Source organism: Salminus brasiliensis, chromosome 20 (genome assembly GCF_030463535.1).
Source record: "Salminus brasiliensis chromosome 20, fSalBra1.hap2, whole genome shotgun sequence".
NCBI classification, from domain to species: Eukaryota; Metazoa; Chordata; class Actinopteri; order Characiformes; family Bryconidae; genus Salminus; species Salminus brasiliensis.
This window is the reverse complement of record NC_132897.1, coordinates 31,962,718-31,987,304: the sequence shown is the minus strand read 5'-3', so window position 1 is coordinate 31,987,304 and position 24,587 is coordinate 31,962,718. Positions and strand designations below refer to the sequence as shown.

The 24,587-nt window shown below is 45.4% G+C and overlaps 1 protein-coding gene across 10 annotated transcripts in view; it reads right to left on the bottom strand.

Moving 5' to 3' along the window:
- The window catches only part of trpm3 (transient receptor potential cation channel, subfamily M, member 3), a 175,203-nt gene that overhangs the window by 69,386 nt on the left and 81,230 nt on the right, over positions 1-24,587 (bottom strand). For all 10 annotated transcript variants that reach the window (XM_072665004.1, XM_072665005.1, XM_072664998.1 and 7 more), the window contains exons 2-6: positions 9,327-9,406; positions 7,440-7,641; positions 7,043-7,256; positions 6,518-6,642; positions 4,253-4,424 (exon numbers count right to left, since the gene is read on the bottom strand). In XM_072665004.1, coding sequence (XP_072521105.1) covers positions 4,253-4,424; positions 6,518-6,642; positions 7,043-7,256; positions 7,440-7,641; positions 9,327-9,406 — 793 coding nt within the window. The remainder of the gene's footprint in view (positions 1-4,252; positions 4,425-6,517; positions 6,643-7,042; positions 7,257-7,439; positions 7,642-9,326; positions 9,407-24,587) is intronic.

Below are 24,587 nucleotides of genomic sequence, written 5' to 3'. Positions count from 1 at the left end.
AAACACGGCGGGAGAACGCAGCAAGGGAACGCAGTTATGCCTTCTGTAAGGTGGGCGGTTCCTTTAGGGACGCCTGTGAGGTCAAACGGAGAGTGATATGGAAGTCCTTCTCCAGCTGGAGAGGAAAGGTAATCAAATCAAGAGATGAGCTCAGTCTAAAGCCCCCACCAGCAGCACTCCATCACCACAGCTAAAGCAGGTTTCACAATACACCTGGAGGTCATAGGAAAAACTTTTGTGCACGCTGTGATTTTACATGCATGTGTCAAATGTGTTTCATATTCACATTTCTGTGTATTTTTTCTATCTCTCAACTGGAAGTGTTCAATAAACTGCTAAAAGACACATTATTCCAAAATCTATATTATCATCATCATCATACACTTACTTCCAAAAATGGTTATTCCAAAAGACATCTTGTTCCAAGAGGCCTTTTTTTCAAAAGACACACTTTTCAAAGAGACAAATTATTCAAAGAGACAATATAAAAAATATATATTATATTATATTATTGTATGGTAATTTTTCAAAAAATATCGTATCCTTAAAAGACACATTATTCCAAGACGCATGTTCTAACAAAAGGAACATTGTTTCAGGGAACACCTTATTTTAAAAGACACCTTATTCCTTATTAAGTGATATTATTTCAAAACACACAAAACAAAAACATTAATTAAAGATCAGACCTGCTGCCCATGTGAGAGAAATTTGAAGTTTAGAAATGATGTAGTATATAAACTCACTAGAGTACCATGGACAGATCCCTGGTATTTTACCTTTTCAGCCCGACAACAGCTTGCTTTGGACCTCTAGCTCCACAGCAAACCACAGCAGCTTAGGAGAGACTAGTTAACAAGGCTGTTGTTGCTAAACGACCACAGCAATTTTAGGAATGCTAGCTTCCAATGCCAGTGTACAGTGATGTACTGTAGTATGCATTATACATGCTGTATACACTCTTTATTCTGTGGGACTCTTCAAAACTCATGAAAGGTTTTTATAGGTATCATGAGTGCATTTACAGCTAGATTGCTAACTAGCTAGGGAGCTAGGGGGGGATTTCTGGCTTCTCCAAAAATATTCCGCCTTAAATGTTTACTTCAGGGCATGGTCCGCACTGGCAAAATGCCGATTACCTTGTAACAATGGCACAAGTGAAGGTCTAGGATGGAAGATGGCACAGCTGTCGTGATCAACGTGTTGGACATGGAAGAAGAAATGGTCAGTCGTGAAGAACAGAGACAGGTGTTTAGTGGAGGAAATAGTTATGTAGCTTGAGGAGGGTCAAACCAGGAACCAGCAACAGGGTACCGGGCACCCCAAGTACGAGGGCAACAAAGGCAATACCATCTGGGCCGAACTGACATAAGGGATACTATGGCCCAAGTCTCAGACACAGACTGGTCAGAGTTCCCATGCTTACCTCCTTCCACCATTGAAAGCGCCTACAATGGACATGCACGCATTGGGACTAGATCTTGGAGTGATGGAAGGAGGCTGCCTGGTATGATGAGTCCTGTTTCCTTTCGCATCATGTGGACAGCACACCTCGCAACTTACAGGCCAGATACCACAGGACACCTTCAGAGGTCTTGTGGAGGCCATGCCTCAGTAGGTCGGTCTAACAGCATATTAGGTCATAATGCTTTGGCTCATCATTTATACGCGTTTGCCTTTTCTTGTCCACCACCACATTTTTGCCAGACAGGCCAGACAGGCAAAAATGTCCTGGCACCAGAGGTTCAGTCCGGTGACAAGTGCTCAGTGATGCACGGGTCCATGAAGAGAGACAGGTTCGAGTGATACTGCTGAGCGATCGCATGGACGCAGATGCTGCTGATGACGACTGGACGTCCCTTTGCCTTCCCAGCCCCCTCTATGACCCCAGGCATAGGATGACAAAGGGAAGTCCACAGGTCACATGACTGGGGATGGTGGGGGAGAAGGGAAGTAGGATTCGGGTGGGACAAGTTGGTCAGCGTCCTGTTGACCACTTGCGGATTCCCTCCAATTGACAGCAGAGAGATGCAGTGTCTAAGCCAATGTCTGGGAGAGGAAGGTTAAGCTGTGTGCTGGGTTTCGTGGGTTAGTGGAGATGGAGAAGTGTGTAAATGTTGGGTATCCCAAATGTGGAAATCAGGTCTACTGCCGACTGCCTCTTCACTTCCTGACTCGACCTCCAGGAATTCTCTGGGAGATCACATAACTAATCATGTGACTGCAAGCTCCTATCCATGTTCGCGTTCGCCGGAGTTCTAGAGACTAGCACCTGGTGATCATATTAGACTAGTATTTAAGGCCGGGCTTTAGACTTTGCAAGGTATTGCATCCCATTCCGGTGACCTACTGAGCGTTTATTGATATTCAAGTCTATTCTGTGTTTTGACCTTTTTACATGTTTTTTGACACTGCCTTTTGTCTTTGCCCTTTTGATCTTTGCTTGTGTTTTGGTTTCCTGTTTACGACCCTTGACCTGTTTTGTGGAAAACGTGTTTGCCTTGACCCTTTTCGATTTATTGCTCCGTGTGATGTTTGTGCTTTTGCCTTTCATCTGTCTTTCGGCCTTGACCCTGGGCTGTGTACCGATTACGAACTTGGACTGTGAATATCCCAGTACAGCCTCCTTTACATTTAACCCCTGCGAGCGTCTGACCCTGATTGGCATCTTACAAGCCCGAAGCATTTTGGAAACAAGTCCCGTGGACTGATGAGGTTAAAACTTGGCTAGAACTTACTGGCTGCTACTGCTACACTGCTGTGCCAGACACAATTTCATCTTAGCTGTGCTGAGAATAAACCCCCCCAAATCTGATCTGATCTGGTCACCGGTTCTGGTGGTGGTTCTGTGGTCAGAAACTGAACGATGATTCATGGGGCGGAGGGGGGCTGAAAATGTTCAGCAACAGCCAGTCAGTGTAAACTAGTGTAATCTAAACAGACAGAGTGCAAATGCACACACAGCTTGTCTCGTCCCTGTAGAGAAGTACTGCCAATAGAATAGGACTCTCTGGAGCAGATACACACAAACCTATTGGCACCATGCCTGAGGCCAGGAGTGGGCTAGAGGGGTATAATACCCCCCAGTATTAAGCTGTGGAGTAGTGGAACTGTGTTCTCTGGAATTATGGTTGGTGCGCTATTCAGTACTTTTGGGGTGAATTAGGGAGCTGGTAATGGATGAGGTGGGGTGGGAATCATCATTCAACATCCTGACCTCACTAACGCTCATGTTGCTTAATGCAATCAAATCCTCATGGCAGTGCTCCTCCATGACCTAGCAGAAAGCTTTCTCTGGACAGTAGAGACAACCAAGATAAATAAGCAAGATTAATACACATTAATTTAATAGAAACAGCGAGTGAGCAGGTGTCCCAATACTTTTGTCCATATAATGTACATCTGTTTCTGATCAAATGACCACTGAATGTAGATATACGGATTCTAATAAAGTGCTACCTCAACATATACCAAATGGAGCTCAGAAAGGAAAGGCAGCAGAAGGGTTGCACCAGTTGCTAGGCTGTTGCTATATGGTCCTAGGGTTGTCACTGCTTGTTATGGTGTTGCTATGTGGTTTCTCTGGTAATTCAGGAGGTTGCTCCAGTATTGTAAGGAGATCGCTATCGAAACCCAGGTGACTGATGTGGTGTTAATAAGAGGTTGCCAGGTGGTTACTATAGTGGTGTTAGTTGGTTGTTATGGTATTGTTATTTTGGCGCTCTGGGGTTGCTAAGTAGTTGCCATCTTACCAAGTGATTGCAAGATGGGTACTGTAGTGTTGTAAGGCTGTTGCTAGGGTGTTCAAAAAGGAAATTGCTTAACAATACATGTATTGTAAGTAATGGTGTTCCTAAGTGGTTTCTACATGGTTGCTATGGTATCGCTAAATGGTTGCTATGGTATTTCAGGTGGTTGCTATGGTCTTGAAAATTGGTTGCTGGGTGGTTGCTAATAGGGTGTTGGGTGCGTGCTTTTGTGTTGCAAGGTTTCTGAGGTATTTTAGATGGCATTTTAGTTGCTATGGTGTTGCATAGTGGTTGTTGTGGTATCCTAACCATAATATACATTGTAGAAGACCCAGAGCTCGATTTGCAGTTCCTATAATAACTGCTGAAGTATTTGCTTTGGGCTGAGGAAGCTTTTTCCCAACTGTTCTAAAAAGAAACCTGACCCGCAAGGGTAACACTGCACTCTGACCAGCATGCACTGCTGTCTGACTGAGGTGGAGGTGGACAGGTGGCGGACTCACGTGTGTTGATCTTTTGCAGGGAGATGTGCTTCTCCAGCTGCCGGCGGAGCTTGACCTCAGCGCCGTACTTGCCCGTGGTGCCGTTGTCTGCCAGGATGAAGTGGGAGTGCAGGCTGTTCAGAACGGTCAGTTTACTCATCGGGTTGGACATGGTCTGGTACGGCCGGACCACCTGCCACAAAAGACACACAAAACGCAGTTACGCAGTTGAGTTCTTCTTCTTGAGACAGCTCAAGAAATTCAACCTGCCACAGACCCTGATGATCCAGTTCTACACAGCGATCATCGAGTCCATTATCACAGCCTCCATAACTATCTGGTTTGGTTCCTCCACCTCACAAGAAAGAACCAAACTCCAGCGCATCATCAGGACAGCAGAGAGGATCATTGGATGTAACCTGCCATCACTTCAGCAGGTCTACACCAGCAGGGTGAGGAAGCATGCTGGCAAAATTACATCTGACCCCTCATATTCTGGACACCTCCTCTTCCAGACACTCCCCTCTGGTAGAAGACTGCGGTCTATCAAAACCAGCATGCTAACAGCTTTTTCCCCAGAGCTGTAGCTCTCGTCAACCACAGTGGACACCTCCCACTGTAAACCTCAAAACATACAACTGAACTGTACCAAACCGGACTGAAGAGCTATTTGCACTCTGCCTATTTGCACTATGACTATTTGCACACCTGTACAGATGTTCTCTTTCTGTAAATATTCAGGTCATCTGTAACTTTCTATATATAATATTTTTCAACTAAATCTGTTTTACATCTCTCAGCTTCTTCAGCTCTTTGTTACCTTTAGTACGTTTTACTTTTTTAATTTATCCCCTATCCTATTTATTGTTTAGTGTAATTTTCCTTTAGTTTAATACTGTAAATAATCTGTGTTCTGTGTTTTTGTTACTCATACGTGTTGCTCGCACCAAGACAAATTCCTTGTATGTGTAACATACTTGGTGAAATAAAGAGATTCTGATTCTGAGTTATGACTGATTGTTAAAGGTGCAGTCTGTAAGTCATGGCTGACTGTTAAAGGTGAAATCTGTAAGTCATGGCTGACTGTTAAAGGTGCAGTCTGTGAGTTATGACTGATTGTTAAAGGTGCAGTCTGTAAGTCATGGCTGACAGGTAAAGGTGCAGTCTGTAAGTCATGACTAAATGTTTAAGGTGAAATCTGTAAGTCATGGCTGACTGTTAAAGGTGCAGTCTGTGAGTTATGACTGATTGTTAAAGGTGCAGTCTGTAAGTCATTGCTGACAGGTAAAGGTGCAGTCTGTGAGTTATGACTGACTGTTAAAGGTGCAGTCTGTAAGTCATGGCTGACTGTTAAAGGTGAAATCTGTAAGTCATGGCTGACTGTTAAAGGTGCAGTCTGTGAGTTATGACTGATTGTTAAAGGTGCAGTCTGTGAGTTATGACTGACTGTTAAAGGTGCAGTCTGTAAGTCATGGCTGACTGTTAAAGGTGAAATCTGTAAGTCATGGCTGACTGTTAAAGGTGCAGTCTGTGAGTTATGACTGACTGTTAAAGGTGCAGTCTGTAAGTTATGGCTGACAGGTAAAGGTGCAATCTGTGAGTTATGACTGACTGTTAAAGGTGCAGTCTGTAAGTTATGGCTGACAGGTAAAGGTGCAATCTGTGAGTTATGACTGACTGTTAAAGGTGCAGTCTGCAGTTTATGAGTAATGGTTAAGTTGCAGTCTGATTGGTTGTGCGTGTGCGTATGATTGCTTATTGATTGCAATATATTTTTCCATATTCTCCTTTCAGTGGCGTGATAGTACACCTCACTGAAAAAGCAACATCTGAATATCTGAGTGAGTGAGGGGATGAGAGAGTGGCAGAGAAAGAGAGAGTGAGCGTCAGAGAGAGCACATAGAAGAAGAGCGTAGTCATAAATAAGAGACAACTCAGGCAAAGCGTGTTTCTTAACTGAGCCAGTGTAACTAAGCTGACACATTGCGGCTCTCTTAAATTATTCACCACATTTTGTATCATTCTTAATGCATGTGGAGAATACATTAATATCATTTCCCTAAGATCTTTAAATCTCCTCAAATCAGCTGCTTAGCTGCAGACAGGCACTATGTGCTCACTGTATATGTTATGAAAACACAAATACACATTTAACTTAACATTTAACAGAGAATCTGAAGGGCTCAGAGTCACGCTGCACGGTACCTCTGTCCAGATGCACTCCAGATACCCTGTCTTTACACTGCAGTATGTGGATCATGATTATATAAAAACATGAGTACGTACGTCTTTGCCCACGAGGTCCTCCTGATTCTCCACTATACCCCAGGGGGCGATGCCGATGGTGCAGATTTTGCCCCTGGATTTGGATGCGTGGTCTTTTAGAGCGTCCCCCACATGCCTGATGACCCCTGGCAAGTGGAGATCAGAGTGTAAGGACCAGTGTATGAGGTTTAAGATTAGAAAACCCAACCAGAAAAACCCTTCTGAATGATGACATGTTACACAGAAACCTAATCTAATTCAACCTACGCTGTAAGGGCATGTAAATAAATGGACGCACACTAAAATATCTGTTACAGTAAATCGATCAGGGAGTAAAGACCACATAAAAGCAGACAACTGAGGCAGCTGCATGGTCACTACTATGTAACACCCTAACCCTTCGGTGAGTATCGCAGCTTGAAAATGCCTGTTGTGGTCACTTAGGAGTCTTTCAGCTCTTGTTTGAAGGATTGTTTTATACAGTGATGTTTGTTTGCGTCTAGAATTTGCTGTAATTTTCCTGGATTCTGTACATCCGGAACACACCTGTATTGACGCCACCAGTAAAGATCCAGGCTCCAGTGGTCATGGCGGCCTTGATGAGGCCCTTGCCAAACACCTGTTTGAGTTTGGGCTGCAGTTCGAAGTTCTGGAGGCCCCCGTGCACAGAGATGAGCAGCTTGGGAAGCTCCAGCTGCCACTCCTTAGTCATCAGGTGCAGCAGCAGGTCTGGCTTTGTGTCGTAGGACACCCGCACGTACTGCCAAACAAGAAGCATGAAAAAATAATGGCTGACATCAAGTTCAGCTCGTCGGGTCAAGTAGCAGCCAGTGAAGCTGGCTCATTATGGATAATGATTAATAATTATTATCAATTGAATGCATTTGTTAACACAACAAAACTTGCCGTAGGGAATCTGCCTCTGAGTTCTTGTCACTCTTACCATTGCTTTGTTGGAGTGCCCCCCTCCCTGGAACTCGATGGTCCCAAAGGCATCGGTGGGACTCAGCTGCGTGTGCTTGCTGACGGACCATTTCTCAGACAAGCTGTCATTCTTCGTCACACGCTCCGATTTATCGTTCTGATTGGACGAGATGCTGGGGGGCAGGCCCACGTGCTGTCCAATGAGACGCCCACAACAGCACCTACCGGGGAGAAAGATGCAACAGAGAACATGTGATTTACACACTGGTCTGGGCCCAGGTTCTCAGAGGGTGTTCAGTGAGATGCTCACTCTACCATTGAACAATGCTGGTTTGTGCTAGGAGGCTTTTGAGAAACCCAGCTCTGGTGCTCTCTCAGTGCTCTCAGGAACTAACGGTTGGGTTCAACAATATGCTGAACTTATCCAAGGACCCTGTTTACACCTGGTCACTTCATGGGACTAGGATCTGGATTGTATCCTAGTAAGATTTCAGCCGCATGCATTTACACAGGGAAGTCAAAAGCTCTCTGGTTAGTCAGACTGAAATTCGACTGCTGTGTAGGGCAGAATATACAAATTCTCTCAGATAAAACATCAAATTCAAACAAATGAAAAAAAAAACATACCCTATGCTGGTCAAGAACTAAGCTGGTCAGCCAGCTTAGCCATCTTGAGCAACTTCAGTGGGCCAGTTTCACAGACTTTTTTCCATGCTTAAATAGGACAAAGAGCTTATTAAGTAGCTCATCATGACCTGGGTTCATTTCTCTCATATTAGCTTCCACTTTCTTCTGGGAAGGACTCAGCTTTCCAAAAGCATCGTAGCGTGCCAATTCTTTTCTTAACTCCTTGTTTTTAACCAGAGGAAGTGTTTAAAGTGGCGCTTACTTTCCAGTCTATTGCTTTAGAGTAAACAGGACAAGGATTTGAACAATATGACAATTTAATATTAAGAAGAAGTGGATTGTAGGACGTTGGAATGGCAGCAAGTGGCTGGACAGTTTTGTTTTTTTTTTTACATTTTTTACTAATTTTCTCTCCAATTTAGCTGAGCCAATTAACCCACCCACTCACTAGGCTTCCCCCGTCACTATCAGTGCTACTGACTCCAGGAGGTTGAGGACAAGTGCAGATCATGAGTTATAAGGGGAGAGAGAGCCATCTACCCTCCCAGAGTGAGCATGGTCAATTGTGCTCTCTCAAGTTCTGGCTGCTGATGGCAAAGATAAAGCATGACCCAGATTTCGAACTTTGGGCCATAGTGTCATAGTGCCAGCGTTTTAGTCTGCTGCGCCACTGAGCCAAAAGCTACTTTCTGTATGGGGCCTCTCCTAGTCAAAAGATGGGAGGTGTCCATAAATGAATATGATATGAACAAATAACCCCACCCCCAAGAACAAATACGCACTAGCTTAAAAAACTATGATTTCCTGAAATTAATTCATATTCATACACAATTCATATCCATCAATGAGCGTCACTTCTGGGAGGGTTGCGGTACTGTGGTACAATTCCCTTACCCAAGTAAAAGGTGCTGGGAGACACGGTTGCTTTGCTATCAGTTCTTCTTCATCGCTTCTAATGATTTCTGGAAGTGCACTTGTCTTGACAGAGTGGGTCATTGCCCTCACCAGAGCCTCCTTCCTCCCCCTTTCCCTCTTCTAGGAGAGATACCATCTCCACATTCAACTGGCCCATTGGCCAAGTTTTTCCTCTGGAAAACGTTTCACAAATGAGGCCATGTTCAACTTTCCCTACTTTCGCCCCCACACCCATTTCTCTCATTGATAAAATAATTGGAATAATTTCATGTGCATGCTTTAATTCACCTCTTCAAGCGATGGAGCCGCTGATAACGCTTCCCAGCCCCAACCCCAACAGCAAAGCAGGCTGTGCGAGTCTTACCTATGGGGGTCTTTGGTGCTGACGATGATATGCACGCATTCTCTCTTGCTGAAAGCTCTCTCGATCCACGACTTCTGAGCCTGAGGAGACATGGAAAAAAAGCTTAGCGTCAGAGAGGCAATCCACATCCGTCCACTCCAGAAAGCCAATCAGGGAACCTGCGGTAAATCTCCCCAACAAGCTCTCTGCCTGAGCATGCTTGGCTGGGTTTGTTACCTGGAGCAAGGCTTTGCAGAGTGACAATTCATTATCCTGGGGTCTTCTCTAGGAGGATTTACATATTCGGGGATTACACAACTCTGTGTGTCAGATAATCCCATGTGAAAGTTTTACTCTGATGCGTTGGATGCAATAATGATTTGATCGCAACTAGAAACCAACAAAACTGCATACAGAACAGAACACTTGCGACTGAAACCTTGTACCTTGTGTCCCTAGCTCTAAACATCTACCCTGCAGCTATTAGGATTATAAGGTCATTAGGATCTACATATTAGGCAGCAAGTAAACAGTTCTTGAAGGTGAAGCAGTAAAAAAAAAGTTCAAGCATAAAAATCTAAAACACTTTGACAAGGGTCGAATTATCATGGTAAAATGAATCGGTCAGAGCATCTCCAAAAGAGCAGGTCTCAGAGGGGTGTTTCCGATATGCAGTGGATAGCTACCAAAGCCTATCAAACGTGGTTCAAGAATGGAATCACCCGTGGATCTTCCACCTCACAACCTACAGGACTTAAAGGATCTGCTGCTGACCCCTTCGGTGGTCTTGTGAAGTCCATGCCTCGAATGCCCAATATCTGTTGTGGCGGCACAAGGGATACTTATTCAATATTAGAGGTGGTATTAATGTTATGGCTGATCTGTAGTATGTGTTATGATATAATTAAGATTTTTTGTGTCATACCTTTTTAGATTTAAGATAAATCCTGTAGATTTGTGTGTATATCTAATGGACAATCCCTTTTTATTAAGCCAGAAGTGGAATGGCAAGGTTTGGTTGGGTGGGTGATTGTGAAAACAGAACTCTATTGCAAAGGGCAATATTCCCACATCCCAAACCTTCCATGTAACCATAAACCTCCAATCCACCATGTCCTATGAACACAGTTTGAACCAGTGTAAATGCAGTGGTGCTGACCAAAGAAGTGTAATTATAAAGGAAAGCTTGGCTATGTGGATAAGACTGGTGACCCCTGACTGTCAACACACCCCAAAGCTTCCAGACTTGACCAACATGTCCCGCGAATGCACCTCAAACCTTAAAACCAGCACGGCCTATGTGAACATACCCCAAAACCAAAAACTACACAACTCCTGAACATACTGTACCTCTGAACCCAGCCAACTACTCCTGACCCCAGCCTTCCCACGGTAAACCCTTAAAAAAATAAACGGGGGGAAAGGCCCAGGCCCCATCGTCTAGCTTTTACAGGGAAACCCTGGCTCGTTGAATCAGCAGATCCGGGGCGCGCCGCTGACGACCTGCATTCACGTAGCTTCACGCCGGCGTGAGCACGCACAAAGTAGGTCCCAGGCAGACGCGATGCTTTGTGACAGAGCTGGCAGGAGAACAGCGGTTGCGTTCATGTACTGTGAAAAGGCGCTGCATTAACACGGCACTGCAAGCACAACAAGAAACCCTGGCACAGTCAGCTCTAATCAGTGGAGAGAGCAAAAGGAATGAGCGATAAAGTAAGAGACTTTCTAAAGTTTCAACAGCGAGTTTCTTTCCAGCAAGGCATTCATGATGATGAAACCCAACTCATGCTCATTAGTATCAGACCTGGTCTTTAGTGTGAAACGGACAAGTAAAGTGGAACAATATTAACCGCTAAAGGGACTGAAGGAATGAAGGAATACTTTAGACAGGGAGGCCTCAGAATCGTTAGCGCAATTCGATCTCACTCACTGTCTCTCGCTGGTTGTGTTGGTGCCTGTTCATAGGATTCAAGAAGCTCACAAGTCTCTAACAGCCAACAGCAGCCAAAAGCCCCATGGTGTAATTAAGATTCATCCTCAGGTCCCCCCCCCCCCTCGAGAGGCGTCGAACAGCTTTGCTCCTCGTTGGAAATCTTTCGGCCTCTATATGGCCTCTCCGCAGGCAATGTTATAGGCTGGCCGCAGGCGCCGAGCAGTAATAATAACAATACCAGCATGCTAGCAATGAGATGGTTCTGCAATCAAATTCTGGCTTAATACAAAATGCCACTAGTGGTTTGTAAATAAGATGCAAGAGAACCGATCATAGATGGTACACCAAGGCAATTGCGAATTGGACTCCTGACTGAGCTGAGAAGACTACAGGATCGGGAGTCAAACTAATCAATTTGGTCTTCACAGTTCAGCTCCTTTCTACATCTCTCACCGCTTTGGGAATGTCTGCAGGCTTCCCAACTGCCTCTTAAAGTCAGCCTCAGGATTATTTGTGCAAGAAAGCCTCTCTGCAAGAGTTCCTGTACCTGTGCAAGGTAATACCCAAAACCAGTACCTGTGTAGATCATCTCTGGTCCCTGGTCACGGTTTCAGAGTCATACTTGTACCCCGTTCGGTCTGCAAGCTGATGGGGACCCCGATTTCACTTGGGATGTCAAGATGCTGGTCAGACGTGACTACCAACGTCCGCCCCGGTAGACGAACTGATCCGTGCTGGGATTTACGGGGCTAATCTCTCTGCAGCTGAAGAGAATAGAGGCGGGACACCCCCATGCCACACAGATACTCGGACACACACACACACACACTCCTGGCCAATTCACCAACCTCAATGCCCCGGCAATAACAAGTCCCCAACAGCGGGACACACACACACACACACACACACACACGCACACACATATACGCTCACACAAGCACAGAGCCTATTAAGACCCCATCCTATTTTCCCATAAATTGGCTGCGAAAATCTTTCCAGGCTTACTTCACCCCTCCTGAACCTCAACACTGGATTATGGTCTTGGTCGCGGTGAGCGGCCGAAGCTAGCCAGAGAACTTTGCACTTCCTTGCTTCAGCAAATTCGAGGAAACTCAGCCAAGCCTCTCCACACACGGCAACCCAAAATTACTCCATAAAACAGCATGGAACAGAGGCAGCGATAACAACGGTCATTATCCTCCACTTCTGACACATGGTAATTACCACCCCTACACAAAGATACAGTCGTACCTACATCGGCTGACAGACCCTAACAGACCTGTGTGGAAATGTGCACACCTTACAGCGTCCGCCACTTGCGAGAAAGTGAGCCGAGAGCCATTTTCACATATGAACTCCGGGAAGGTCAGGAGAATCAGGTCCGGACGTTATCCAGAGTTAGCCCTTCACACATTATCCATGTCAGATGATCTATGTGTTCTACCTACAGGAAAGGTTCTGCGTGGTTTAAGTAAGGGCGGAGCCTGTGGAGCTTGTGAAGGAGGCATGGCAGAGCGCAAAAGGTATGCTGGGGAAAGGACAGTGTTTTGTTTACAGCACATCGAAGATGGCAAACAAGGCTACCGACCGGATGATAATGTCATCAACGTGCCCACTGTAAAAATTCTCTGGAACATTATCTGGTCCTTTCAAACAGGAGCTCATTCAGACATTATCCCACCAGTCCCCATAGTTCAAAGTCCAGGTGGAGTCCGGGTAACTGCCGGTAGAACTGATTTGCCTGCAAACGTTCAGGGTTACCGTACATGTCTAAAAGGGGCTTAAGGAGCTTTGGGTATCACTTCACTTGCACGGCCTATTATTGTTGCTCTGTAGATGCTCACCTGACATTCAACTAACATTCATCTGAATGCCTATTAAACGCAACTGAAATCCTGAATCCTATCCCTAACCTTACTATTGGTTAGGTGTACGAATAAATTCAATAGACCTTCATTTACATTCATCTTAGAGGTCAGTTGCATTTAATGGACATTTAGTTGAATGTTAGTTAAATGTCAGGCGAGCATCTACGACTCATCTATAATAGACCATTCAAATAAAGTGATATCCAGCTTTTTGGAGGGTTATGGGGTGGAATTAGCTGTAGTAGGTATAAAACAATCATGTGCAAACGCAGGATTGGGAACCCCTGGCCTAATGGGACATATCTGGGAAAGTGTGCGACACTCTTTGCACCTGTGAATATCCACAAGGGTCTCAAAAAGAGGGTGTCGATTTTTGAAGCCAGGCTGTTGTCAGTGACAGCGCCATCGCCTCATTTGTCTTTGTGTGGTTTCATTTGCCACTAATTAGCCCAATTACAGAGGCATCATCTGCAGTTTTGGTGAAATTAGTTCTTATTTAGTTGTCGCTGTGCTTCGGTGCACAGTAAGACGTGAATGAAGAGAACAGCCATGGGCCTGAGACAACAGCCTTAGGGGGAACGGGGGAGGGACAGAGAGAGTAGGAGACAGAGATAGACCAAGAAAGATAAACAAGGAGAGATCCCACAGCAGTGGTCAATGACCTCACATTTCAGGGACAGATAGCGTCTACAGCCCTAGATTAAAAGTTCTGCTGCTATAAATGGTTGCGTGAGTAGAAGATGTACTGATCTCCAAAAGGAGAACTATTGTTGGGACTGACCAGGTCCAAGGCTGAAGATCAAGATCACGTCTTGAACGGTAAATCGAAACCCTTGCTTGACTACAAAGGTCCATCAGCAAGATTCAGCAGACTGTGGAGTGGTGGCGCACTGTTTTACAGAAATCCTGTCCTCCATCCCCACCACAAAATGTAGCGTCAGACGTTTATAAAGGAACACCTAACTAAAACGGCTGCAATCTGGGAGCAGCTCGGTGGACACATCTTCACGTCGTTCCTGTAGAGACGTACTGCCAACCGAATAGGACTCTCTGGAGCAGATAAACATGAACCTAACCTATTGGCACCATGCTAGCTAATGCCAGGAGTGGGCTAGAGGGGTATAAAGCCCCCCTGTGTTGAGTTGTGGAGCAGCTGTGTTCTCTGGAATGGTGGATAATGCTCTGCCCAATACTTTTGGATGAGTTAGGAAGTTGGGTGATTAGGTGGAGAAAAGATCAAGGCAGAATTCAAAATGTGGTAGAAAACCTTCTCCCCTGGACAGTAGAGACAGCAGTATCAACTCTTTTTAAACACCTTGATTTCAGAAGAAGCGATAAATGAGCATGTGTCCCAATACTTTTGTCCACATTGTGTACGTTTAGAGACAAAAGAATGCAGAATTTTCTGGGGTACACTCTTGCATCGTGGCCCTGCAAAGGAAAAGAAAACGTGGAACACCAGGAGAGAGGTCAGAGGATGCCGAAGGAAGCCAGCGAACTGATCGCTGGTAGGGGAGATTTCATGCTGCCGGAAAATGGACTGGTCAATGCGGACAAAGCAGCGGTGTGGCTCATCAAATGTCCTGGGGCTGGATAACAATCGCATTAATTGATTTTCTTCGCTCTGTTGGCATTAGCTGTGTTTACTTGAAGATCAGAGCGAAATTGCAAACACTCAGCTCTTCCCAGGCCACAGTGATAGACAGCGCCCTGTTATCTCCCTCCCTCTCTTCGTCCATATTTGCCTCCAGCCCACTTTCCTCTTCCCCCGCTTCCTTTCAATCGGTCTCTCTCTTTTTCACATCACACACACTTGTCCTCCACCTGGCTGTCAGTCTCACTCTGCTTCTCCCCCCTTTTCTCGCCCTCCCTCCCGCTCTCCCTCTCACCATCTCTCCTTCTGTTATTAACCCAGCTGTATGCTGGCAGTTCTATATCGGGCTCCCAGCAGTCCACAGCCCCCTGCCCGCTCCCTCTCACCGAGGCGCAAGGCTTGAAGCAGGAGCATTCCTCTGGGACTTCATTTAATACAGATTACAGCATTCTTCCTCTCCCCGCATAATTAAAACGTGCTGATTACTTAAATACTGTTTTCGCCGGAGAGCTGCTCGGTGGCCGTGAACTGCAACCTGCGGCAGCTGACTGCAGAACGAGAGACAGTGTCAAGTAGAGAAGGGCCGGGTGTAAAGAGCACCGACCAAATCGATGATCTTTTTTTGTCTGTCCTTCATTCAGTCTAGAAAAACCCAACAATGCAGGCTAAAAAAGTAAGTGAAGTAAGTAAGCAAGTTATCAGCAATCACCTCCACCAAGGAGGTTTCCTGTAGCTGCAAATTTTGGACCATTCATCCCTTCAGGTCCTTAGGTCATGCCACAGCAGCTCGACAGGGCTGATTCCTTAATTCCTTGTCCTTCCTTTAGGAGATTTTCTTGTGTGCTTTGGGTCATCGTCTTGTTGCATTACCCAATGTCTCTTTAACTTGAGGTCATGGACTGCTGTCGTTTAAAGATTTTGACATACCCTAAAAATGATACTCCTCAGAATTCCCGCAATGACTGCAAGCTGTCCAGGCCCAGAAGCTGCAAAGCAGCCCCAAACCATGATACTCCCTCCAACATGCTTCGCAGTTGGGATGAGGTTTCAGGGTTAGTGTCTAGTGTGTTTTTTCTCCAAACATAGCTTTTGGTTCCAGTGCATTGAAACTCTGTGTTATTGATTTTTTTTTTCCTAACAAAATAAGATGTGTAACCTTAGTAGGCCGCATTTAGGAGGAATCTAAGATTTGTGACCTTGTTTTGTGCAAGAAACTGTACAAAATAAAAACAGCCAAAGGGCAGATCATTTAATAGGTGCGCTAGATCAATCCTGCACTGAAACTAAGACACACGTCAACACATTGATGCTAATCACAACAGCACAAAAAAAAGGCATCCCATTCCTGCATAGAAGCATTTCCTTCGTCAGACACATCTGCGCCTTGCTAATGGGCCTTGCTTTCAGACAGATGAGATCCGGGAAGTGTTCTGCGGGCTCGGAATGGATGCTAAATGGATCTATGAGGCTGTGCAAGGGGTATCTTAAGGTTCTTTATTTATGGAGAGTCGCCTGGAGAAAAGAGAAGAGGACTTTCCGTTCCATTTAGTCGACAGCGATCAGAAAGCTTTTATCAAATGAGAGGTTGCGCCGAGGTCGGACGCATCTTCCTCTAAAGGTTTATTGACGGCTATTTAGCGCTATTGCGCGAGATGGTTTGCATATTAAATGTGTTTGTTGTGTGGGCCACGGCAAACATTTGCATACAAAACCCTGTAATTAATAAATACACTTATGTGATACAGAAATCCAGGCTGCTACCTCGCAGGGCATATTAGCATAAGTGTGCTAAAGACGCATGGACATGCATGTGCATACAAATGACACGTGTGACTGAACACACAGATACGCACTGGGTTCTTTATCTGCTTGTCTTAGCACACTGTTAGCTAAAGGAGGGGGAGGGGGGTGGTCAGCCCTGAGAGGCACAGTCTGTACACCACGGCTCTGAATGTATCTGTGTGTGCTTTGCCGTATGTGTGGGTACTCCTCCTGTGAGCGTGGGCGCACATACACCTGTGGCCATTTGCGCATGTGCATTGAGGTGGCATCCGATGTCTGCGGACATGTGTGAGCACACAGATGGGCGTTCACGTTTCACGTAATTCTGCTTTTCACAGTTCCCCAGCTCAGCAGCCAGCCTATATGGACCACTTCGACAGCTAAATGGCTGTTGCCAAGTGTTGCGTTTTTTCATGGCTGTGAACAAAAGGGCATTGCCTCGAGTTGCATCACGCCTACCAAAATGGCTCTGAGCAAACGCTACATCCATGTTCAATCTGACATGGCATAAATATTCACAGATCTCAGAGAATACATAGGATGCATGTATTGAGTATTTTAAGTAAATCTGTGACTTTAGTTGGGGGGGGGGGGAATGCTCAGACGCAGTTTTACAACCCTGTTATTTTGGTTCCAGAATGGAATAATAATAATTTGCTCTGTTCTGATTGGGTAGTTTGCAGTGAGCCACAATGTTAGTTTAACGCATTAAGCATTTGATATTTTGAAACTTATGATTATGATCATCACAGTCTTCTCTACTTGCTGTAGTATGACCAAAGTCAGTCTAAGGTAGAGGTGCCCAATTGTTGTCCAACCCATCTGGCTCTAATGTTCTAATGAAGCTAAACTTTGGAAAATGCTAAATTACTAGAACCTGGATTGAGCACCCATGTTGTAAGGCATTTGCAGAGAATGCTCTCTTGTTGATAGCCAATTACCCAACTCAAGCCCTATCACCCTAATGTTCCGGACACTGGGAGAGTGAGGACTGATACATGCCACCTCCATGCAGTGTCACCGGGCAACCCAACGCTCTCGGAGGAAAGAGTTGGGTACCAGGCTAGAAGATGCTTGTGTTGACTGGAATTACACTAAAGTGATGGAGGGAGAAAGAGCCACCTACCCATCCAGAGAGACAGCACGGACTAATTGTGCTCTCTCAGGCTAAACTTGAGACCGACCCTCATGTAGAGGCTGGGTCAAGAGATATTTAACACACTGGATCGAGAAAATAGGCTACTAGAAAGCATCTAGATTGGGCCTGGAGTGATCTAGAAGCCAACAGTCTTGTAATATTGCCAATGTGTCACAGCAAACAGGAGAAACCTCCCTGCAAAGTTCAGCTCCTGCCCTGACCTAAACACCACGTGTCTCTAATCTCCAACCTTTGCTATCTGGATCAGGTGCATGAGATTACCACAGAACTAGCCTCCATGTGCAAGGCTGGTTGGTCACTTCTGTTCAATAGCAGGGGCTTTTAAGTCCAGTTCACTGGACAGTTTCATGTTGACTCTGCTCTAATACTCCCAATTCGACCCAGGAAGGGCTCAAAACTAGCTTATGAGCTGAATCAGGCATGCTAAAAATGGGTTAACCAAGATGAATTACGAACTTGCTGTAAGAACCGACTACTCCACGGCATTTACAACGGACATGCTCAGGCCTCTGTTGGAACGAAGGAGGCCAAAGGCTCCGGATGATAATTCTGCTGGCGTTGGATTCCACATTCACGCCGGCTCATAAATCAGAGTAGAATTACCTGGGAAAATTACCCGGGCAAGCTCTCTCCCACACAAAGAGAAACTTAAGCTGATATGAAATTCTGCCAATTCCCCAAGAAAAGGGAAAAAATAATGCAAATCCCTGGAGGCAGAGCAGGATTAGCTTGTTTTTAAATAATGACCATAACTTGGCACGGTCTCTTCTTGAAAAAAGAAAATCATACAGTGGAGTAAGAAGGGAGAGAGAGATAAAGTGTCAGTGAAGGCAATGAGGGAGAAAGAGAGAGAGTGTGTGTATTTCGTATTTTGTATTTAGCTGGGTTTAGATTTTTTTGGACAATTTGACGCTGCTCCCCATGGATGTTCTTTTACTTTACGCAGGTGAGGGGTTGGGTTAGGTTTAGTATAAAGGTTATGATAAATATTACTGTTTGAACCGTTATAGAGGGTATGCACGTGATGCCACCAACGAAGTCACTGCGGCAACGCCCAATGAGTGGCCTTAGCGTTCAGTGTGAGTGCTGCTACAACACAAAAACATCAAAAACGGGTACCAGCTGTTGTGCGATTTACTGTAAAAACAGATTCAGCAGGAATTCGGAGTCATCCTTCCACAGACTGCTGAAAGCTTAAGAGAAGAAGCTAATGGATTGCAGCAATTCACAGAACAAGCCAGACACCATTGGTGAGGTCACACCATTGGTGCAAGTTAAAGGACCAGCATTTTTAAGGGAAAGCAAGCAAAGCTGGATAATTCGTCCTGAAATGTCCTATAAAATCAATCTCTACCTTATTCACGTGTTTACAACAAGTCTTTGCAACCCTCCACCACCCCATCTCTTTCATGGCTCCACTTATCAGAGGGGGGACTGGCTCCCTAGCACAAGCAGCCACAAGAATTCATCCAAACTCAAGCTCTCTCCCCCTTCTCACACTGTCTTCTCCCAAATCATCATACGCTGAAGCTGAATGGCCATTCAATTACTGTGAAGCTAATTAGGGTCTGAAAACATGGTAAAAGTTATCTGAGGACTGGTCCTGGCAACAAGCCGAGCATTGATGGCGTGAACAACTAAATTGGCCATGGAAAGACCCTGCAAGAACACCAACCTGTGCCTGTGTATGACCGTGTTTACTGTGAAAAGCGTAACACAACGTTACAATTATTCACTTCAGTATGAACCCACAGCATTAGGAGTCAACATTGCTCGGCAGCTTCAGGCTAAGCTGTGTGTGTGAGTATATATATATATATATATATATATATATATATATATATATATATATATATATAATGTGTGTCAACAATGGGCGCGAAAAGCAGTAAAACAAGCCAGGGCTTGTTTTAGCCAATGTCGGGGCCAATCCATCGGCGGGCTGCAGAATAAGCAAGCGCCCCCTTTCCCATCGGGCAGCACAAAGCCCAACGCGGCGCCTCCTCAAGCGACCCATAATCACTTGTGGCAAGGCCATTCTCCTGCCCTCCGCCCAGTACATGAGTGCCTAATTCAACCTGCCTGTCCTACAGAGGGCAAGAGAGCCGGATGGAGAAGAAGGGCGACCGGTGAGGAGACGTCTTAAAGTCATGATTATTGCAATGTGGCTCATAAATTAACAAGCATTAAAGTAAACATGAGCTGCCAGAAACATTCCCATCAAGTCTGCCTCCGACTGAACACTGAGGGATGATAAACCCCATCGAGGGTTTCACGAGCAAATCGCACCGGCTCGGATTGCCTGTGTGTTATGTATGAAACTGCAGTACCAGCCTAAACAGGCACTGCATGTAAAAATGGGAGCAAAGAGGGTCACACAAAAATGGGTGGAGATAACGACTTTCAGATTCTCCACCGCTTTTTAAAGCCAGGTGTAAATTTGCAGTAGGGTCTCAAAAGCTAAAGCTAGGCCAACCTAAAAAGGGTGCAACGCTGACCGGAGCAAGACAGGGGGCAGTGGCACCAATGGACCACGGCACAGGCTGATAGGAGAAGGGACAAATGCTGAGAGGGTGCTACGCTAAGAGCTAATGTCACAGTATAATCGTGAGACGGGCTTTTTATAGATACCATTTGTCTTGCTCAGGCAGTCCCTCTTGCAGTGAATTAGCTCCAGGGTTATACAGTCTTCATATCGTCCCTGTCACGCACAACCGTTCTGACTGTTTAGTCTCAGGGCTAATTTATCTCCTGAATTTGTATCTTTTTTTGTCATTTCATGATGAACGAACCAATAGAAATGCTCCAAAATCATCTTTTCACATTGACTTTCATTCCAATCTGTAAAGTTACTGTTTTAGAGACACAAGACTTTGTTCCGGCAGTGAAGGTAAGAAAAGATGCTAATGATGAGAACTTGCTAATGCGTTAGTAAAATAGCTAACCACCGCTATCTGAACAGCACCCAGATGGTCCAGATGGTCCCCAACCTGGGTAAAATGAATTAGAAAATGAGTAAGTCTCTGTATGCAATCATGTTAGCTAACTAGCTAAGCACTATCCAAACTAAGCCGTGCCTGTCTGGTAAAGGATTCTAGCCTTGCCCTCAGAGCCTTAACATTTTTATTAGGTTTAGATGTAAAGCTCAGGAACTTGGTTTGTAATGCTGCGGTAGTGATGCTGAGCGAGGCTGTAAGCCGGAGCTATAGAAATAGTAACATAGAGATAGCAATGCTAATGTCGCTGTAGCGCTGCAGCAATGCTAACACCACATGCCATTGCCAACACAGCAGTACTGATGCTAGCATCGCAGTAACAATGCTAAGACCTTGCTAGTGATGCTGCTAAAGCCTGGTCCTCAGAAACAGTTCTCAAGACCATGAGTCCAAGTACTGTAGAGACCAAGACAAGGTCCAAGACCATTTGTGACTACTACACTGGTGCTCAGCTCTTTCTTTTTTAACCTATATCGATATCCTTTGCTGTCAGGATATTGGAGTCAGTCAGGCTTTTTTTTTTTTTGGGGGGGGGGGGGGGGGGGGGTTGACAACAACTCCCATGAATTATCACTGTTTCGCCACTTCAACCATTCACAGATTCTCATTAGCAGAAGCGTCTGTTCTATTTTCATTTTATTCACACACATACACACATTTACATAGCTCATGCCCCCTCTTTCCCAGACACATCCAACAAAGCACATAATCACTCTCATATACACACACGCTCAAGCACTCTTACACACACTGTATCTATCCATCACAAACACACACATCTCTTGCCATCACTCCATCTTTCTTTCTTTCTTGCACACACACATGTGCGCTTGTACACACACACACACACACACACACAGAGTTGGTGTGTCTGGAGCCAGGGGCTGTGAAATTGCCTTTTGTCCTGCCACTGTGCTTCTGTTCCCCCAAATAAAACACACTGAATAAGAAGAACCATGTCCATCACAGCCTCTCTCTCTCTCTCTCTCTCGTGGTCTATGTCTCTCGGCCAGTGTCTGAGCGGGGCTCGTTTTCAGACGGGGAGTTACATTTGTAACCAGATGGATTAATAAAACTTGGGCCCCTGGACACAAAGCTCTGCAAGGTGCTTTTTACGTCAACTATAGTGTTTAGATACACTATGCCATTACTGTCCATACCACTGCGTATATACCACTATAGCACTGTGTATATACCATTACACCACTGCCATTTATAAAACTATACCACTACTAAATATGCCCCTATACCAAAGCTGTAAATCCCATAATATCCCATTGTGTAGTATACCACTGTACCACTACTGTAAATACCACTACACCACTGTCGTATTTACCACTATACCACAACTAATTATATAACACTATACCACTGCTGCACATAAAGCTATACCACTGAGTACATACCACTATACCACTGTCATATACCACTATACCACTGCTGAATATACCATTATACCACTGCTGAATATACCACTACACCCATTGTTTTCCTTTATGCTCCTACATCACACTCATTTCTGGGAAGGTGTGGTAGCCCAACTGCTACTCCCAGTAAAACGCCCTATAGAAATGAACCTGGATGCTCAAAACGAGCTGAGCTGGTGATGAGGGAACTAAACTGTGGAATGCCAGTGGGTCTCAAGGCACTGTTGGGTTTGAGATGCTCTACGCTACTGCTAGCACTCATAACCATCCATTTTCCTGACAGTGGGGCAACCGTCTTTAACCCTGTCACTCTCTCTCGCCGCTTGTCTATCCATTATCCACTGGATCTATGGCTGTCCTCTTTGTCCTTCAGCTTGGCTCAACAGCAGCTACAACCAACCAGCTAATTGGCTGCTACTCAAAGCCTGCCCACATTTACTGGCCAATGAAACGTTTCCAGAAGAATTGAGATTAATGTGCATGAAAGTGGCTGTTATGTAGTCAAGTCGAGCTCGATTTTCCATGTCTCTCTCTCTCTCTCTCTCCCTGTGATGTCACATTCTGCCCTGCTGTGTCGACACCTCTCTAAAGGAGCACTTTCTATGTCTTCACCAATCATGCTGCAGGGGCTAAAATGCAACACGGTCCATCACATGACCTCTCTAGGTTCTGAAGGCCCTCTCTTGACTTGCCTATCCTTTCATCAGTGGTTCCCAACCCTAGTCCTGGAGGACCCCCTGCCCTCATCCAGCTCATCAGCTAATCAACACGCCCGTCCTGAGTTGAAGGTGGTTTGTTGGAGTAGGAAACCATGAGGATGTACTGGGCAGGAGGTCCTCCAGGACCAGGGCCACTGCTTTAGACCGAACCTCACTCTCTCACAGTGGTCCTTCGGTGGAAACTGACCAGTGATGAGCGTAGCATTAAAAAGAAAGACGCCAACGGGTGTCTTTGAGGTCTTTGACATGCTTCCACAGCAGAACCACTTTTGGTTCCCTTTGGTTTCCCTCGTTCACAGTAAAACTGATTTGTAGGTATTGACCAAGTGACCAAATCTGATTTAAAATGGTCAGACTGTATCCACATTGGTTACCACTGTAACAAACAAGGCATGTGTAACCCTTATTAGAAAGGGGTAAAATTTGCAATGCTGTGTTCCATTTACCTCAAAGTTTTGAAGTCGGAGCTGGGAATGACGTCACACTCATTCAAGACTTCAGCGTTTAGCAGAACTGGTTTCACAAGCCTTTGCTGGTGTTCTATGGTGAATCTAACCACAATATGACCCAGGTCATCATTGTTAGCATTGTTAGTGATACCAGTTGATGGTGCATTATACAGTATTTTGCGCATCCAAACACCATGGAAACACGTCAACAGAGGGACGGTACAGTATAACACTACTGCTTTTATTACTGTTAATGTACGGGGAGGTCTTGGATTTTAAACTCAGGGGTTGGTGAGGCTCTCCCGATTTCTCAAGTAAGAAATCCAACTTGTGAGAAGGTGTCCCAGTTAAGATTTCCTAGCCGGTCACACTGTGAGCTTAGATATTGTTGTGTAGCTACAACTAGCAAAAAAAATGCTCCATAGTCCAAGCTAGTGGGTGGGAATTTACATTTCCCTTGTGATGAACAGCAGCCAGCTCAGCAGGCAGTGTTCTACATGTTCCACAGCTGTATGGGCGATCGTGTGTCTGAAGCCAAGGCAAGAAGAATACACACCGGTCCCTCGGGACGGCTCCTTCACTGTAAGACTGTAAAACGCATCCGTTGGTGTGTGATATACATCGGCGTTAGCGCCAACACAGAGAAAGACAAAGACGCCTGTGATCCGAAACTGAGGAGAGCGAATGCTTCCTGATCTTTACAGGCCCACCCTTCCTCATCTGTGCGAGAGCGAGGAACGCGCCTTCAATTTCGGGAAAGGAATAGAGCTAGCGCAGCACCGCTAGTGCCGAGAACACTTTAATCATTTTCCCTGACACACACACACACACACACACACACACACACACACACTCACACACAAACACAGACACACACACACACGGAATGACAGGCTGGGCATGGGCGCACACATACACACAGAAACCTCTTTTAGTGAAGCATTATTTATTGAAAGGTGCTGCCTCTATATCTAATTCCAACCTCCGTACGTCTACCCCTCGAGACTCACTCTCTCCCCCCGTCTCTCTCTCTGTTAGTGGTATTAAACACTTCAGCATCACTCACTCACACTAGACACCCTCATCAAAATGTCATGCCTGTTGGTCATTCCAAGTTCGCACTGGCCAACCAAACAACGTGCTGAAATACTGCCGAACGCCAAACAGAGCGCATGTAGTACTTGCAGCGGTGTGCGGCACTCGTCCAACAACAGATTTTTCACCATGTTATTTTATTTGACCTTTATTTAACCAGGGCAGTCACAGTAAGGCTCCTAGCCAGGGTTCACTTGACAAAGGCCACCAGCACATAAACAAAATTTTTTTTCCCTTTCCTTTTTTCCCCTTTCCCCTTT